Here is an 18,515-nt window from a genome sequence, read left to right on the forward strand (position 1 = left end):
TGACTGAGGGTGTGAATTATAGGTGTAACAAAGTATATAAAAGAAAACTATGCCAGTGACTATTACTGCCCGTTTGTAAGCAAAGTATATTTACACATAATATAATGACATTTTGCTACTTTTTAGGAAGTAAAGTACTGAGAAGCATTCAGAAGTTTTGCACAGTATAGAGGTGAAAACATGTTTACCTCCATATCCTTTGCATTGATAGAATAATTTTTGCTTGGTTTTGTTTGTAGGTCCTCCATCTGTTGAACTCAAAGAGTTTATGGAGGTAGAAGAAGGAACAGATATTAACATTGTAGCTAAAGTGAAGGGTGTGCCTTTCCCTACATTGTCTTGGGCTAAAGCTCCTCCAAAGAAACCAGATGACAAACTACCAGTGGTGTATGATCAACATGTCAATAAAATTGTGGGTGAAGACTCTTGCACGTTGGTGATACAACAGTCTCGCAGAAAGGATACAGGCTTGTACACCATAACTGCTGTCAATAAGTTTGGAACAGATTCAAAGGAGATGAGACTAAATGTTCTAGGTAAATATGAATAACTTTTAGTTTTGACAATCTAATTTGCTGTTTATTATATCATGTTATGATTTGCTTTACTTAATATTTTATCAAATATATTTTTCAGGTCGCCCTGGACCACCAGAAGGACCCATTAAATTTGAATCTATTACAGCTGATCAGATGACATTGTCTTGGCTACCTCCAAAAGATGATGGTGGCTCTAAGATAACAAACTATGTTATTCAGAAAAGGGAAGCAAACAGAAGGACATGGATCAATGTTACCAATGAGCCTAAGGAATGCATTTTCACAGTTCCCAAGCTGGTTGAAGGCCATCAATATATCTTCCGCATAATGGCACAGAATAAATATGGCATCGGGGAGCCTCTTGATAGTGAACCTGAAACAGCAAGGAATCTTTTCAGTAAGTACAGAATTGTTTCAGATAGATTTATATAGAAAATAGAACTGAAGAGGAATCAGATTAACCACTGTGACAGTTACAAACGAGAATTATTTTGAACTCTGTATAGTAAATGTATTTATAATAATTATTAAAAGTCTTCATAAATATTTTTCTATGCATAACTGTTGTATTTTCTGAAAATGCATTTTAATTTTATATCATCTCTCAAATTTGAATTGTGTTTATTGTAAGTATTCCATTCTGGATATCCTCTTTCTCTAGCTTTATCATTAAAAGAACACATTAAATTCTCTGAATTAGAGTCCAAATACGTTACTACGCATCATTGTGCACAGTGCTGGGACAAAGAAAATCCTATTTATTCCAACACTAGGTATCAGCCATACTGCTCTTGGAATCTGCTGGACCATCACATGCGAAATGATGGTGCTGGGCAGAGAGTGCAATAATTATATTCTGTCATCATTATGACCTCTGTGGCTTTGAGAGACCAAATTAAAAAATGTGCTCCCCCAATTGCTGATAGGTTGCTGATGTTTTAGGAAGCAGGAGAGTTTGAGAGAGGTGAGCTGGAGCTAGATATCCCAGTCCTTCTTATTTCTCAGCTACAGTAGGCTAGAACGTCTACAAAAAAGGACAGCTCTGTGTTGCAAGTTAAAGTTGCAGTGAAATTCTAAAAAGGCAGCTCTAAGAAAAAACTGCAGAGTATCATGCAAAAATGAGCACTAGCACTTTATTTTACAATCTATGTATCTTTTTTCCTAGCTGTTCCTGGAATTTGTGACAAGCCAACAGTAAGCAGCATCACACATGACTCAATGACTGTCAACTGGGAGGAGCCAGAATATGATGGAGGCTCCCCTGTGACAGGTTACTGGCTGGAACGCAAAGAAACCACTGGCAAGAGATGGACAAGAGTTAACCGTGATCCTATTAAGCCTATGACGCTTGGCGTTTCTTACAAAGTAAATGGCCTCATTGAAGGTTCAGATTATCAGTTCCGTGTATATGCTATTAATGCTGCTGGTGTTGGTCCACCAAGTATGCCTTCTGATCCAGCCACTGCAAGGGACCCAATTGGTAAATGGCTTCAATTGTTTTTTTATTTCATGTGAAAAGAGGGAAGGAAAGGGATTACCAAACAGTGAGCAGTAGTTGTTTATTATAAATAAATATTCTCATGTCAAAATGGTCTGATGTTTTTCAGCTCCACCTGGCCCTCCAATTCCAAAGGTCACTGACTGGACAAAATCATCAGTTGATCTTGAGTGGTCTCCACCATTAAAAGATGGTGGCTCTAAAGTTACTGGTTACCTTGTTGAATTCAAAGAGGAAGGGAAGGAAGAGTGGGAAAAGGTAGGTAATGAGGTACCATGAAAATTTATTTCTGACACACTATGACAGGGCTTGTTAATCGGAAGTGACGATGAGCGCTGAGCTCCATCCTTCAAGGTGTCTTGCTTCATCAGTCTGGCCTCAGAGCAGCAGGATCATTGCTTTGGTTTTCTTCAGGTAGCTTTTAGAGAAACATGGATAACCTAAGGAGCAAGAGTAAGGAAGAAATAAAAGAGGAAGGGCAAAAGGCATTTGTGTCCAACAATGCCAGCTGAACTGAAAAAGGCCAAGAAGCAATAGAAGAGGGGAAGACAATTCTGCCTGTACATAGACATACCGTTGATGTTACATCAGCTGCATTACAGGATGCTTCTGTACCAAAATATTAAGCAAACCAATTGTCTGAGAAAGTGCTAGGAGTTCGAAAAATAAGTCTCTAATTTTAGAATGACTAGCTATGACTAGCATCACTTTTATAAATGCCATTTCACATACAAATCATCTCAATGTCTAGAATAAGACTGCATTCAAAAAAATAACAGAGCATGCTTGAGGTGCAATAAAACATATGTACTTAGCTTTTATTAGAATATGGATTAGTGACACATGTGGAGAAACTATGTCTGTGTACAATTTGTCTCAGAATTTAATTTAGAAAAGTTACCCACGTATTTTACTGATTTGGTAGATTACTGTGTCTTGGAGATAAAGATGGTCCTTTCATCTTTTATTCATCTTTTATTATTTTTTTCCAATTCATAACTTCACAGTCAATCGCTATATAAGAAATGTGCATGCCAATATTAGAACCCACCCATATTTCTTTCTGTTATGACTATTTTAGTTGTTCTGTCCTACAGGAAATGTGTTAGTTGACTCTACATTATATTTAATTTTCAGGCAAAGGATAAAGAAATAAGAGGAACCAAGTTTGTTCTGGCAGGATTAAAAGAAGGAGGCTTCTACAGATTCAGAGTCAGAGCAATTAATGCTGCTGGTATTGGAGAGCCTGGAGAAGTTACTGAAGTTATTGAAATGAAGGACAGAATAGGTATTTCTTAGTATAAAATACTCTCTCTTTTAGGAAGTCCCATCCACCCAGAGTTTACTTATGAATTGGGAAGTAGCTGAGTGAATGGAGGGAGGTACAATGGCTGCAGACATCATTGCTGAAAAAGGTGGATGCCTTGGAAGATTAGGGTGAAAATCATCCATTGCTTGGGAGGGCCTGTTTTCCTGATGAATTTAACTTTTAACTTTTTCTTTCTTTTTGTACTTAATTACTTCATGCCATAATTGTCACTCAGTTTTATTCCCCCCACCTTTTTCTGTCCTTCCCTCCCCACCATAGCTGGCTCTTCCCCTGTACCCAGTTCCAATTAAGGGCCTTTTGTTTTGGCCATGCTCCTTTTTAGAGTAATTACTTCTTGTGATAACACATGCACACACGCACGCCCACACACAGATATATACATACCTGCACACATATACAAATGTGTCATATGCACGTATTTATCATAGACAGAATCTTCAGAATTAGTTTTATTTGTTGAAAAGGTAAAGAAATTAGGCATTGTATAGGATTTTTGTATTTGCTTATACTTTTTTTCCTATTTACTCCGTTTTCCTTCTGGAAAGGTATGGTATGTACAAGATGCATTGTTTGTTTCTGCAGTGCCCCCTGATCTTCAGTTGGATGCCCACGTGAAAGACAGAATTGTTGTTCATGCTGGTGGGGTAATCCGCATTATAGCTTATGTCTCAGGAAAGCCACCTCCAACAGTTACTTGGAGTATGGATGAAAGACCTCTGCCAGAAGAAGCTAAAATTGAGGAAACTGCTATCAGTTCTTCCATGGTCATAAAGAACTGCAAGAGAAGTCACCAGGGTATCTATACTCTCCTTGCTAAAAATGCAGGTGGAGAAAGAAAGAAGGCTATTATTGTTGATGTACTAGGTAAGCTGTGAAAGCTGAATATCTGTATCTCACTATTTTTGAGGATCTCAGCTTTTGGTGGTAAATGTTCATCCTGAATACATTTTTCTTTTATTTTCCTTAACAGATGTACCTGGCCCAGTTGGAGTTCCATTCCTTACGGAAAACTTAACCAATGACTCTTGCAAACTTACATGGTTTTCTCCAGAAGATGATGGAGGTTCAGCTATTACCAACTACGTCATTGAAAAGCGTGAAGCAGATCGCAGAGCTTGGACACCAGTGTCCTATACTGTCACCAGACAAAATGCAACTGTGCAGGGACTGATTGAGGGCAAAGCATACTTCTTCCGCATTGCACCAGAGAATATCATTGGCATGGGCCCCTTTGTAGAGACGAAAAAAGAGCTTATAATCAGAGATCCAATCAGTATGTATCTTTACTTTTATCAGGAGAGATTGCAACAAAAATGCTCTTAGGAATATGTGCTTAATATGCTGCATATGTTTATTTCTAGGTGTGCCAGAGAGGCCTGAGGATCTTGAAGTAAAAGCAGTAACTAAGGATTCTGTTACACTGACTTGGAACCCACCAAAGTATAATGGTGGCTCTGATATAACTATGTATGTTTTGGAAAGCCGACTCATTGGAAAGGATAAATTCACTAGAGTTACAAAAGAGAAAATGCTTGATCGGAAATACACCGTGGAAGGTTTGAAGGAAGGCGACACTTATGAATATCGTGTGAGCGCTTGCAATATTGTAGGACAAGGCAAACCTTCATTTTGTACAAAACCCATCACATGCAAGGATGAAGTCGGTAGGTTTGATCTCTGGAAACCAGCCCACTAGCATGCACTGGATGATTTGTGATATTTTTCAAAAAAATGCTGATTTTTCTTTTCTTTTTCTTAAACAATATTTTTAGCTCCTCCACAACTTGAGCTTGATATCAGAGAAAAACTCACAGTCCGTGTAGGAGAAGCATTCAGTCTAACTGGCCGTTATTCAGGCAAGCCGGCACCAACGGTTACTTGGTTCAAAGACGACATTACAGTGAAAGAAGACAAACGAACTAAGATCCAGACTACTCCAGCTACAATTTGCTTGGGAGTATTGAAATCTGTCCGTGAAGATTCAGGCAAATATTCTGTTGTTGTAGAAAACAGTTCAGGATCAAGAAAAGGAATCTGTCAAGTTACTGTTGTTGGTAAGTAAGTCCTCTTCTAGGACCAAGTATTTGCATGGAAGATCTGTTTTGCAATGGGGCCATCTGGCCTTTGGAGTAGAAATGCACCACTTGGCAGAGTGAGCAAGAAGATTCCCAAATGAGCAGGAGAAAACTGATTCCGAAGTAAGCTTTATATCTAGAATTTAGAGTTCAGAAAGCACTTACATTTTAGAAATTAACTTCTTGTTCATGCCTCTTTGGTAGTTACTTTTTGGTGCACCTTTTGGAATTGCTGCCTTCTAAGACTCTGCAAGCAAGTACCCTTAAGCAATGCAATGTTTACTGTTTCCAAACACTCTGTCTGCTTGAACCATGAGGTTGCACAGCTCTAATTCCCAAGTGATTGAAGCTGCTTTCCCTAAAATAGTAAAATACAGCTGATGTATACATAACGTTACCCCATTAAAAATAAGTCAGGTTTAGTAAGTTGGGAGAGAGAAAAGAATTACACATTTCATTGCTAACAGAAAACAAACTGACAATATGTTTAGCTTTATCAATTATAGCACATGTTGGGAATCAGCCAATTAGCCCTGATTTTCTTTCTTTAGGTGTTGTCAAATTTGTCATTTTTATTTGAAATGTTTGAATGTGTGTTTATGTGCTTTTCAACAGACCGTCCTTCGCCTCCAGTGGGCCCTGTCATTTTTGATGAAGTACATAAGGACCACTTTATTATTTCCTGGAAACCTCCCTTGGATGATGGTGGCAGTCCAATTACAAATTATATTATTGAGAAGAAAGATGCCCACAGAGATCTCTGGATGCCGGTCACATCAGCAAGTGTCAAAACAACATGCAAAGTCCCGAAATTATTGGAAGGAAGAGAATATGTGGTCCGAATTTATGCTGAGAATCTGTATGGCATAAGCGATCCACTGCTATCTGATGAAATGAAGGCCAAGGATCGTTTTAGTACGTTGCCTATTTTCTAATCTATTTTAATTACTTACCTGCCACATTCCTATTTCTCATATTTCATATTCCTATTGTTCTATAAATGGGTTTAAAATGTAATATGTTTTTTTCCAGATGTTCCTGATGCACCAGAGCAGCCAATTATTAAGGATGTCACCAAAAATTCTGCATTAGTTACCTGGAACAAACCACATGATGGAGGAAAACCAATAACCAATTACATACTTGAAAAGAAGGAAACAATGTCTACTCGATGGGCAAAAGTCACTCAAGCACCTATTTATCCAGATACCCAATTTAGGGTAACTGATCTTCTTGAAGGCTGTGAATATGAATTCCGGGTTTCAGCAGAAAATGAAATTGGTATTGGTGACCCAAGCCCCCCATCAAAACCAATCTTTGCTAAAGATCCAATTGGTATGTTATAAAACACTTTCTTATCTGCTCTTCTTTGAGTCAGTATTTTCAAACCAATACTTTCTCTTTTCATAATTGCTGTTTGTTTTCTTTTTTAACAGTTAAGCCAAGTCCTCCAATTAATCCAGAAGCAGTGGATAAAACTAAAAATTCAGTTGATTTGTCCTGGCAACCACCACGTCATGATGGAGGAGGGAAGATTATAGGCTATCTTGTTGAGTACCAAAAGGTTGGAGATGAGGAATGGAAGAAAGCCAATTATACTGCAGATTCCTGCCCTGATACAAAATATAGTGTAACTGGCCTCACTGAAGGCACTAAATATAAATTCAGAGTCATGGCAGTTAATGCAGCAGGTGAATCAGAGCCAGCCTATGTTCGTGATCCAGTGGAAGTCAAGGACAGACTTGGTAAGCAGAATATTAAATTTTATTCATTTTAAAAAACTGACATGGATGCTTTCTGAACATGAAATCTTTTTTCAGAGCCTCCAGAGTTAATCTTGGATGCTAATATGGCACGGGAACAACATATTAAAGCTGGAACTACACTGAGACTCAGTGCTCTAATTAAAGGAATTCCATTCCCAAAAGTGACCTGGAAGAAAGAAGATAAGGATGTTTCTACAAAAGCAGATATTGAAATTACAAAAGTTGGTAGTAAGCTGGAAATTCGTAATGCTGCCCATGAAGATGGAGGAATTTACTCCCTTACTGTGGAGAATCCTCTTGGATCAAAGACTGTTTCAGTAAAAGTTGTTGTGCTAGGTAATTGTGCTAATATAATTTTCAACTGTTAACGGGAAATAAAATACATCAGAGATGAGCAGCATGAGCAAGTAGTGAAATAGAAAAGAACATTGGCCTGTTCCATTCTAGGGATGAAAAGTTCACAGGAGAATTCACCTATATCTGCTGGTCTAGGTGGCCTTTTTTATTTAAGGGAGTTCTGTTCCAGCAAAAAAGCACAAATGATGTAATATCTGTGTAACGTAACAGTATGGATTATTAAATATATCAAACTAATTTCAATAAATGTTTCCTTATTAATATTTTTTCCAGATAAGCCTGGGCCTCCTAGGGATCTTCAAGTGAGTGAAGTTAGAAAAGATTCTTGTTACCTGACTTGGAAGGAGCCTGAGGACAATGGTGGCTCTGTCATTACCAACTATGTTGTGGAAAGGAAGGATGTTGCTGCTGCTCAGTGGTTACCAATATCCTCCTCTTCTAAGAAACTCAGTCTGTTGGCTAAATACCTTATGGAAGGCACTCAGTATCTCTTCCGTGTTGCTGCTGAGAATCAGTATGGACGAGGGCCTTTTGTTGAAACTCACAAGCCTATTAAGGCTTTAGATCCACTTTGTAAGCATATTTCAGTTATTTTTTGTACATACAAAATGCTGGTTATGCTATAATATTAAACTATGTAATTTGCATCTTCATATTGGTACAGACCTATAGAGTAGCTGGATTCATTGAGTCTAACCCACTTGCAGGAATCCAGATGAAAGCACATGGCTATCCATACTCTGCTTGAACACATTCAGTAAAAGAGAGCTCACAACATCCCTAGATAACTGGCTCCATGTCAAGCATCGTTACCATCAGAGGTTTTTCCAAACATTCAGCCGAACTATGGCTTCCTGCAATTTAAGAGCCTCAGTCTATGTCCTGCACACTGGTATGACAGAGAACAGGACTTGACCTTCTTCTGCGTCACTCTCCTTTAGGTGTTTGAAAATCACAGTTCCCCTCAGTCATCTTTTCTTAAAGATAAACATGCCCAGTTCTCTTAGTTTCTCCTCATAAAGCTTATTTTTACTCCATGGTCATCTCTGTCCCTCTTCTTTTCATCTATTCCAGTTTCTCTGACTCTTTCTTAAAGTGTGATGCCCTGAACTGGACAGGCCACTTGAAATGGGGTCTGACCAATATAGAATATAATGGAACTTTTACCTCCCATGATTTGGAATATATACCTTTACAGATGCAGCTACCATTTTTCATGTTTAACACATGTTAAATGCATGTTTTTATGTGTTTAAAACTAGAAATATGATTTTACTGTCTTCTTGTGTTATAAGATCCACCTGGGCCACCAAAGAACTTGCATCATGTAGATGTGGACAAGACAGAAGTCTCTCTTGTTTGGAATTACCCTGATCGTGATGGTGGTGCTGAAGTAACTGGATTTTTAGTGGAATACCAAGAAGAAGGTACAGAGGACTGGACAAAATTCAAAACAGTCCCTGTGCCAGAATGTGTTGTTACAGGCTTACAACAAGGAAAGATTTACAAATTCCGTGTGAAAGCCCAAAATATTGTGGGTCTTGGTCTCCCAGACACAACTGTACCTATTGAATGCCAAGAAAAAATAGGTAATTTCTAGATTTATGGATATCATATATCATATTAGTAACTACTGCTTATTTTAATTACCAGTATGAACCATATGGTCACGTTTATTTTATTTTTTTTATTTCAGTACCACCATCTGTTGAGCTAGATGTGAAATTAATAGAAGGGCTTGTTGTTAAAGCTGGCAGCACTGTAAGATTCCCTGCAATCATGAGAGGAGTACCTGTTCCCACTGCCAAATGGGTTACTGATAATACTGAAATCAAATCAGAAGGCAATTATAAGATTGATACTGACAACTACTCAACAGTTCTTACTATTAAAAGTTGTACAAGAAAAGATACTGGAGAATATTTACTCACAGTATCCAATCTAGCTGGAAGCAAAACTGTAGCTGTTCATTTAACAGTTTTGGATGTTCCTGGTCCTCCTACTGGCCCAATTGATATTGTGGAAGTAGCTCCAGATTACATGGTTATTGCTTGGCGTCCTCCTAAAGATGACGGTGGTAGTCCTATAACCAATTATATTGTTGAAAAGCAAGAGTCAAAGAAAGAAACCTGGGGAGTAGTCTGTTCATCACTTAGTCAAACTAGACTTAAAATTCCACGCCTGCAGAAGGGTACTGAATATATCTTCCGCGTTCGTGCAGAGAATAAGATAGGCATTGGTCCACCTCTTGATTCTCAACCAGCAGTTGCTAAGTCCATGTTTGAGCCACCATCTCCTCCTGGTAAACCAACAGTTCATGATATTACTGAAAATGCTGCAACAGTAAATTGGACTATACCAAAGTCTGATGGGGGAAGTCCAATAACTGGATATATTCTTGAACGCCGTGAAATCTCTGGCAAATGGATACGAGTAAACAAATCACCAGTACTCGATCTGAAGTTCAGAGCTACCGGCCTTTATGAGGGCAACACATATGAATTCCGTGTTTTTGCAGAAAATAGTGTTGGCCTAAGCAAACCATCTCCAGTTTCAGACCCAATAAAAGCATCACGTCCTATCTCACCTCCTGGGCCTCCAATTAATCCAAAGCTCAAAGATAAGACCAGAGAAACAGCTGAATTGGTATGGACAAAACCACTCAAAGATGGTGGTAGCCCTATACTGGGATATGTCATAGAATGCCAGAAAAGCGGAACTACTCAATGGAATAGAATTAATAAAGATGAACTTATTAGACAGTGTGCCTTTACAGTACCTGGGCTAATTGAGGGAAATGAATACAGATTCCGTATCAAAGCTGCAAATATTGCTGGAGAGGGAGAACCTAGAGAAGTGCCTGAAACAGTTCTTGCCAAAGACATTCTGTCTCCTCCAGAACTAGAACTGGATGTGACCTGCCGTGATGTAATTACTGTTAGAGTAGGCCAAACAATAAAGATTCTTGGCAAAGTGAAAGGTAGACCAGAGCCTGATATAACATGGTCGAAAGAAGGCAGAATACTGATGAAAGATAAGCGCATTAACATAATTCAGGAATTTCCACACATAGAGCTGCAAATTAAATCAGCTACAAGAGCAGACCATGGCAAATACGTTATTTCAGCTAAAAACAGCAGTGGACATGCCCAAGCATCAGCCATTGTTAATGTACTTGACAGGCCTGGACCTTGCCAGAACCTGAAAGTAAGCTATATCACTAAGGATTCCTGTATGGTATCTTTTGAGAATCCAGAAGATAATGGTGGCTCTGAAATTACAAATTATATAGTAGAATATCGTCAACCAAGTCAGAAAGGCTGGTCAATAGTCTCTTCTGATCTTACTAAGCGGTTGGTAAAAGCACATCTCATAGAAAATCATGAGTATTTCTTCCGTGTTTGTGCAGAAAATAAAGTAGGTCCAGGCCCAGTTGTTGAGACCAAGACTCCAATCCTTGCCATTAATCCAATTGATAGGCCGGGTGAGCCTGAAAATCTTCATATTGCAGAAACAGGAAAAACATTTGTGCATCTGAAATGGAGAAGGCCAGACTATGATGGTGGTAGCCCCAATTTATCTTACCACGTTGAGCGAAAACCAAAGGATTCGGATGAATGGGAAAGGGTACACAAAGGCAGCATAAAGGAAACACAGTATATGGTTGACAAATGCGTTGAAAATAAAATTTATCAGTTCAGAGTTCAGACTAAGAATGAAGCAGGAGAAAGTGATTGGGTAAAAACAAGTGAAGTTGTTGTTAAAGAAGACGTGCAAAAGCCAGTACTTGAACTGAGACTGAGTGGAGTACTCACTGTGAAAGCTGGTGAACCAATTAAAATTGAAGCAGGACTTAAAGGCAAGCCACAACCAGAAGTATCTTGGACAAAGGATGCTGAAGATTTATCCAAGTCTCCAAGGGCCAAAATTGAAACAACTTCACATTCATCTAAATTGCTTCTTGCAAAATCGAAACGTACTGATGGCGGTAAATACGTTATCACAGCTACTAATCCAGTTGGTAGCTTTGTAGCATATGCTACTGTAAATGTTTTGGACAAACCAGGACCAGTAAGAAATTTGAAAGTCTCTGATATTTCAAGTGATAGATGTAGACTCAGCTGGGACCCACCCGAAGATGATGGTGGTTGTGAAATACAGAACTACATCGTGGAGAAATGTGAAAGCAAGCGTATGGTTTGGACCACATATTCCTCCTCGGTGTTAATGAACTCTGTACAAGTAACACCTCTCATAGAAGGGAATGAATATATTTTCAGGGTTCGTGCAGAAAACAAAATGGGCACAGGTCCACCAACAGAGACTAAGCCAATTATAGCCAAAGCAAAGTATGATAGACCTGGTCGTCCTGATCCTCCAGAGATCACAAAAGTCAGCAAAGAGGAGATGACTGTAGTTTGGAATCCACCAGAATATGATGGTGGAAAATCAATTACAGGGTATATATTAGAAAAGAAGGAGAAGAGGTCACTAAAATGGGTTCCTGTTACCAAAACTGCAATTCCAGAAAGACGCAAGAAAGTTACAGATCTTATTCCAGGATATGAATACCAATTCCGTGTGAAGGCAGAAAATGAAATTGGAATTGGTGAACCAAGTTTCCCATCAAAGCCAGCAATAGCAAGAGACCCAATAGGTAATGATCTTCCATGTATCACTGTATTAACATTTTAATTCTCTCTTTGAGTCACTGGAATGCTTATTCCTATACTTTGATGTATTTTACAGAACCACCTGGTCCTCCCATTAATCTTAAGGTTGTTGATAGCACAAAGACCTCTGTTACTCTTGGCTGGGGAAAGCCACTCTATGATGGTGGTGCTCCAATTATTGGATATGTGATAGAAATGAGGCCAAAAGCTGAAAAAGCTGGTCCTGAAGAAGGATGGAAAAGATGCAATGTCGCAGCACAAGTCATTCATACAGAATTTACAGTGACAAGTCTGGATGAGAAAGAACTATATGAGTTCCGTGTTTCTGCCCAAAATCAGGTTGGCATTGGACCTCCAGCTGATTTGAAGGAAGCTGTTTCTCCCAAAGAAATACTTGGTAATTTTGCCAGTCAACCATTAAATTATTGTTACTGATTTTCTGCCTTGCTGTGTACTTTCACAGACTGCACTCTTTTCCTCTTACTTTTCAGAGCCTCCTGAGATAGAACTGGATGCTAGCATGAGAAAATTACTGATAGTCAGAGCTGGATGCCCCATAAGACTCTTTGCTATTATTAGAGGACGACCAGCACCTAAAGTCACCTGGAGGAGAGTGGGAATTGATAATGTGATCAGAAAGGGCCAGGTTGACCTGGTTGACACAATGGCCTTCTGTGTCATTCCCAATTCAACTCGGGATGACTCGGGCAAATACTCTTTGACTCTTGTTAACCCTGCTGGAGAAAAAGCTGTGTTTATCAATGTCCGTGTTCTTGGTAAGTATCAGGGATACTTTTATCAACTACCTTTTATCAATTTCCTCTGTAAAAATCTGCTCTCTTGTTTTGAATATTGGTTTAATGCTGTGCCTGTACCCTTTGTTTTCTTCATAGATACTCCTGGACCTGTTGCAGACTTCAGGGTCTCTGATGTCACTAAAATGACATGTCAGCTTTCATGGACACCACCTGAGAATGATGGTGGTAGTCCTGTCACACATTACATTCTGGAAAAGCGTGAGGCTGATAGGAAAAGCTGGGGGACTGTTATTTCAGATGTAAAGAAGACTAGTTTCAAAGTTGCTAATCTTGTGCCTGGTACTGAATACTTCTTCAGAGTAACCGCAGTCAATGAATATGGTCCAGGAGTTCCAACAGATACACCAAAGCCAATCATGGCAACCGATCCATTAAGTAAGTATTTATTAATGTAGCTCTCTACCCAACAAATTGCAATACCGACATTTCTTTAGGTAATAAGAAATGATAAGTATTTGTGCACCAAATATAAATAGTATGTCAATTGAAAGCAGACATTAAGAAGCTTTAGAAATCTATATTATTATGCCATACATTTGCTGCCATTATTAGAACCATCATGATGAATTTCATGCATTAAAAGAATTAAGGAAATACTGGATTACGTACATAAAGCATATCCAATACAATGGTGCCACCAAGATAAGAATTTAGAGTAGAAATCCAGAAGTCCAGGACTCCAGCTTAGTAGAATTAACAAAAGAACCCAAATGTGGCAGGCTGGCTTACCTGTATGTAGTATGTATGCCTGTGTGTAGTCATCATATGTCTTATGCCACAGATTAGACCTTTTTATCACTTGGAGTCATTTTAGCTATTTAGCTGTGTGTTATTAGGTCTTGAATTATCAACCTGTATTTGTATGCCCATGTACCGGGAACTAAGTCCAGGTTCATGTCTGTGTGACTTATTTATTTATTTGGTAAATGTATGTAGCTGAGTAACACATATAAGATGAAACTGTAGGCAAGGTATGTGCAAAAATTGCACTGATATTAATAGGACTTACTCCCACATCTGTTGGGGTGTGTTGTAGGTGTAACTATAGTTTTAAATTGTCATCAACTATTCAGTCTGGGTTCTCTGGTCATGCATACCATTTGTTGACAAATTAAAACCTTTCAGTTTAGAAGTTTTCAATGCACTATGTTACCACAGAATAGCTACATGGTAGATTAAAAAAAGGGTTTTCAGAGACCAAATAAACCAGAATAGTGGTACTATGGAGTTTCAGAATCACTATCTTGTAATTTATTTATTCAGTAGAACATCTAACCTGATTAAATTGTTAATGGGATTTAAAGAACATAATAATTAACCATAGGAAGTTGCCATGATCTTAGGAATAATTTGATTCAAGCAACTGCTGGTTAGAATTTTTATATTTTACTTTTTATTCTTCCCTGTTTTATTCTTAAGGCGAACCTGATCCTCCAAGGAAACTTGAAGTGACTGAAATTACCAAGAACAGTGCCACGTTAGGCTGGCTGCCACCACTGCGTGACGGTGGTGCCAAAATTGATGGGTACATTATTTCATATCAACAAGAAGGGCAAGCTGCTGATCACTGGACACAGTACTCTGTTGTAAAAGATCTGAATATTGTTGTTGCTGGCCTAAAGGAAAAAAAGAAATATAAATTTAGAGTGGCTGCTAGAAATGCTGTTGGAGTAAGTTTACCAAGAGAAACAGAAGGCATGTTTGAAATCAAAGAACAACTCAGTAAGTAATTATGATCATTATTTTTTATTTATGTCTTTATTTAAATCAATTTATATGACAGCCCATCTCACTAATGCAACTCTGGGTGGCTAATAAAAGTTTAAAAATACAGTATAAAAATACTTACCATGATCAACTAAAAACAAAAAGGGGCTGACAAAGAAACCCTGCACAAGTACTGTGGGCTCAATTATTCTCCTGACCCACATGGCTAGGAAAATAGCCAGATCTTCAAGGCTTTCCAAAAAGTAAGCAGGATTGGGGCCAACCTAATCACAGGTGACATGGTATTCCAGAGGGCAAATGCAGGTACAGAAAAGGCACACTTCCTGGGTCCTGCTAGATGACAGTCTCTGATTGATGAGACCTGGAGCATAGCCCTCTTGCCTGACCTAATGAGAAAGGTAGAGATGATAGGAGTATGGTGTTCCTTCAGTTACCCTAGTCTCATGCCATGCAGGGCTTTATAAGTAATAATCAGCACCTTGAACTGCACCCAGAAACAAACTGGGAGCCAGTGTAGCTCACAGAGCAAAGGTATAGGAGCAGCATAATGAGGTTTGCATGTGCCGCTGCATTTTGGACCAACTGAGACTTCCAGATGTTCTTCAAGGGCATCCCCACATACAGCACATTGCGGTAATCTATTCAGGAGGTGACCAATACATAAGTGACTGTGTGCAGTGCCTCTTGATCCAGGAAAGGGTGCAATTTGGTATGACTGCCACCTTATCTTTGAATAGGAGCCATGAGTCCAGAAGAATCCCAGATTGTGCATTGGTTCTGTCTAGGGTAGTACAACCCTGTGCAGAACTAAAGATGGAAAATCACCAGATCCAGGAGGCCCTAAAACCCAAAGTCACTTTATTTTGCTAAGGTTGAGTTGAAGCCTGCTTTTCCCCTTCCGGACCCCGCCCCCCCCCCCAACATGAGTCACTCATGACGTCTAGATCATGAAAACTAGCAGAAGCCTGAGATTTGGTTTTTAAAAAATTAAACACTTTGCTTTTATGATTGATATAGTAATATGACATCAGTTGAAGATTTTGTAGAATTATAAATGTGAAATACAAAGTGACTGAGTTGTTCACTTCATTCATTTTATTTGCCTCAAATGTGAGTTTTCCTTTGTTGAATTTTAATTGCAGTGCCACCTAAAATTCTGATGCCAGATCATATCGCTATAAAAGCTGGGCAGAAACTCAGAATTGAAGCACATGTTTATGGGAAACCTCACCCGACCTGTAAATGGATGAAAGCAGACGAAGATGTGCTTACTTCTAGTCGCCTGGCAGTGCATAAAGCAGAGGGCACTTCAGTTCTCATTATTAAGGATGTAACTAGGAAAGACAGTGATTACTACAGTCTAACAGCAGAAAACAGCTCTGGAGTAGCTACTCAGAAAATCAGAGTCGTTGTCATGGGTATGCTTGATTTTCTTCTCCAAGCTTGAGCCCTTACATATTTATCTTTTATGTGTTCATCAAAATCTGTATTAACTTGCATCTATATTTTTATATCTTCCTATAGATATCCCTGGCCCGCCTCAGCCACCGTTTGAAATTTCTGATATAGATGCTGATGCCTGTAGTTTGTCCTGGCATATCCCTCTTGAAGATGGTGGTAGTAACATCACTAACTACGTGGTTGAAAAGTGTGATGTCAGCCGAGGTGACTGGATCACAGCAATAGCTTCTGTTACAAAAACAAATTGCAGACTTGGAAAACTGACCCCTGGGCAAGAATACATGTTCCGTGTTCGTGCTGAGAACCGATTTGGCATTTCTGAGCCGCTTCAGTCTGATAAGATGGTTGCAAAGTTTCCATTTGGTATGTCTGACTCGGACTATGCTGCTCTCCTTATTAGGATATTTGTTGAACCCTGCTAGCGTTATTTTTAAAAACATCTCTTCTGTTTTACTGCAGATGTCCCCAGCGAACCCAAAAATGCACGTGTTACCAAAGTAAACAAGGATTGCATTTTTGTGGCCTGGGACAAGCCAGACAGTGATGGAGGCAGTCCAATAACTGGATATCTCATTGAGCGTAAAGAAAGGAACAGTCTGCTGTGGGTCAAGGCCAACGATACCCCTGTGCGATCCACTGAGTACCCATGCACAAACCTGATTGAAGGGCTGGAATACACATTTAGAATCTATGCTCTGAACAAAGCAGGGGCGAGCAAGCCTAGCAAACCAACAGATTTTGTAACTGCAAGAATGCCAATTGGTAAGTAAAACGTTTTGCATATATAGTAGACCAATAGAAGTTGTTAGTATTGATACTAAGGCCTGTTCCACAAATTCAGTAATATCAGATATAAATATTCCACACTTCAAAGCCTCATTGGTTTCAGAAGGAGAGTTAAGGATGTACTTATATATGTTCCACTCAGATTTTATGTTTGCTGGATCATGCCCACAGTTTGTTTCTTCTTTGTTCTCTAGATTTTATAAAACTCATTAAAATATGCAACGTTTGCTCAGTCTACATGGCATTTTAATACTTCTCAAAGAAGGTGCATTCTGTATCTTTTTTAAGAATTGCAGTTACACAGGGGCTAAACATGATCTCACTTGTTTTTTTAGATCCTCCTGGTAAACCTGAAGTTATTGATGTGACAAAGAGTGCTGTGTCTCTTGTCTGGGCAAGACCAAAACATGATGGTGGTAGCAAGATAATTGGATACTATGTTGAAGCCTGTAAGCTGCCAGGTGTTAAATGGGTCCGGTGCAATTCTACTCCCCATCAGATCCCTCAAGAAGAGTACACCGCAACTGATTTGGAGGAAAATGCTCAGTACCAATTCAGAGCAATAGCAAAAACAGCAATAAACATTAGCGGGCCCTCTGAACCTTCAGATCCAATAACTGTTCGTGCAGAAAATGGTAAGGAATATTTTAACTAATATTAAAGCTGAGCTTCATCCTTCTCACAAAGTGGTCTTCACCATTCTTTCGTTTATTTATTATTTATTTATTTTTTACTTTTCAGTACCACCAAAGATAGAGCTTGGTGTAGGTATGAAATCCTTACTTGTAGTAAAGGCTGGAACCAATGTTTGCCTGGAAGCAAATGTATATGGTAAACCTATGCCAACTGTTACTTGGAAGAAAGAAGGGGAGGTTCTAAAACCAGCAGAAGGAATTAAGATCACCACCAAGAGAAACTTGTCTACTGTGGACCTCTTTGGCGTCGTTAGAAGGCAGACAGGAGACTATAGTATTACTGCTGAGAATGCAAGTGGTTCCAAGTCAGCAACTATAAAGCTTAAAGTATTAGGTAAGTTAAAGATTAATGAGAACTATGTTATTTATCCTTTTAAAAAGTGATAGATATAGAATTTTACTCTCAAACAATTGTGTTTTTCAGACAAACCTGGTCCTCCAGCTTCAGTCAAGATTACAAATATGTATGCAGATCGAGCAATGCTTTCTTGGGAACCTCCTCTTGAAGATGGGGGGTCAGACATTACCAACTACATTGTTGATAAACGTGAAACAAGTAGACCCAACTGGGCTCAAGTCACTGCAAATGTCCCAATCACTAGTTGCAGTGTTGAAAAACTGATTGAAGGACATGAGTACCAATTCCGCATTTCTGCTGAGAACAAATATGGAGTTGGTGATCCAATCTTAACTGAAAATGCAGTGGCTAAAAACCCATATGGTAAGCACATCTTAGTAACTCCTTCAGTCTAATTGTTACTGAGTTATAGCTTAACAACTGCTTAAGTA

General features: G+C 38.9%; 1 protein-coding gene across 9 annotated transcripts in view; it reads left to right on the forward strand.

Annotated features, from left to right (window-relative positions):
• The window catches only part of TTN (titin), a 299,036-nt gene that overhangs the window by 228,526 nt on the left and 51,995 nt on the right, over positions 1-18,515 (forward strand). For all 9 annotated transcript variants that reach the window (XM_088135751.1, XM_088135752.1, XM_088135753.1 and 6 more), the window contains 26 exons: positions 240-536; positions 637-936; positions 1,705-2,019; positions 2,147-2,295; positions 3,175-3,325; positions 3,950-4,231; positions 4,338-4,640; positions 4,729-5,031; positions 5,140-5,421; positions 6,058-6,357; positions 6,475-6,777; positions 6,879-7,187; positions 7,263-7,544; positions 7,839-8,138; positions 8,861-9,154; positions 9,262-12,222; positions 12,315-12,635; positions 12,730-13,014; positions 13,132-13,431; positions 14,476-14,778; positions 15,927-16,202; positions 16,309-16,608; positions 16,705-17,007; positions 17,367-17,666; positions 17,773-18,060; positions 18,151-18,447. In XM_088135751.1, coding sequence (XP_087991877.1) covers positions 240-536; positions 637-936; positions 1,705-2,019; positions 2,147-2,295; positions 3,175-3,325; positions 3,950-4,231; positions 4,338-4,640; positions 4,729-5,031; positions 5,140-5,421; positions 6,058-6,357; positions 6,475-6,777; positions 6,879-7,187; positions 7,263-7,544; positions 7,839-8,138; positions 8,861-9,154; positions 9,262-12,222; positions 12,315-12,635; positions 12,730-13,014; positions 13,132-13,431; positions 14,476-14,778; positions 15,927-16,202; positions 16,309-16,608; positions 16,705-17,007; positions 17,367-17,666; positions 17,773-18,060; positions 18,151-18,447 — 10,104 coding nt within the window. The remainder of the gene's footprint in view (positions 1-239; positions 537-636; positions 937-1,704; positions 2,020-2,146; positions 2,296-3,174; positions 3,326-3,949; positions 4,232-4,337; positions 4,641-4,728; positions 5,032-5,139; positions 5,422-6,057; positions 6,358-6,474; positions 6,778-6,878; positions 7,188-7,262; positions 7,545-7,838; positions 8,139-8,860; positions 9,155-9,261; positions 12,223-12,314; positions 12,636-12,729; positions 13,015-13,131; positions 13,432-14,475; positions 14,779-15,926; positions 16,203-16,308; positions 16,609-16,704; positions 17,008-17,366; positions 17,667-17,772; positions 18,061-18,150; positions 18,448-18,515) is intronic.

Source organism: Python bivittatus, unplaced genomic scaffold (genome assembly GCF_059951505.1).
Source record: "Python bivittatus isolate LINGU-HERP-01145 unplaced genomic scaffold, Pbiv_v1 ctg000200_np1212, whole genome shotgun sequence".
Lineage (NCBI taxonomy): Eukaryota > Metazoa > Chordata > Lepidosauria > Squamata > Pythonidae > Python > Python bivittatus.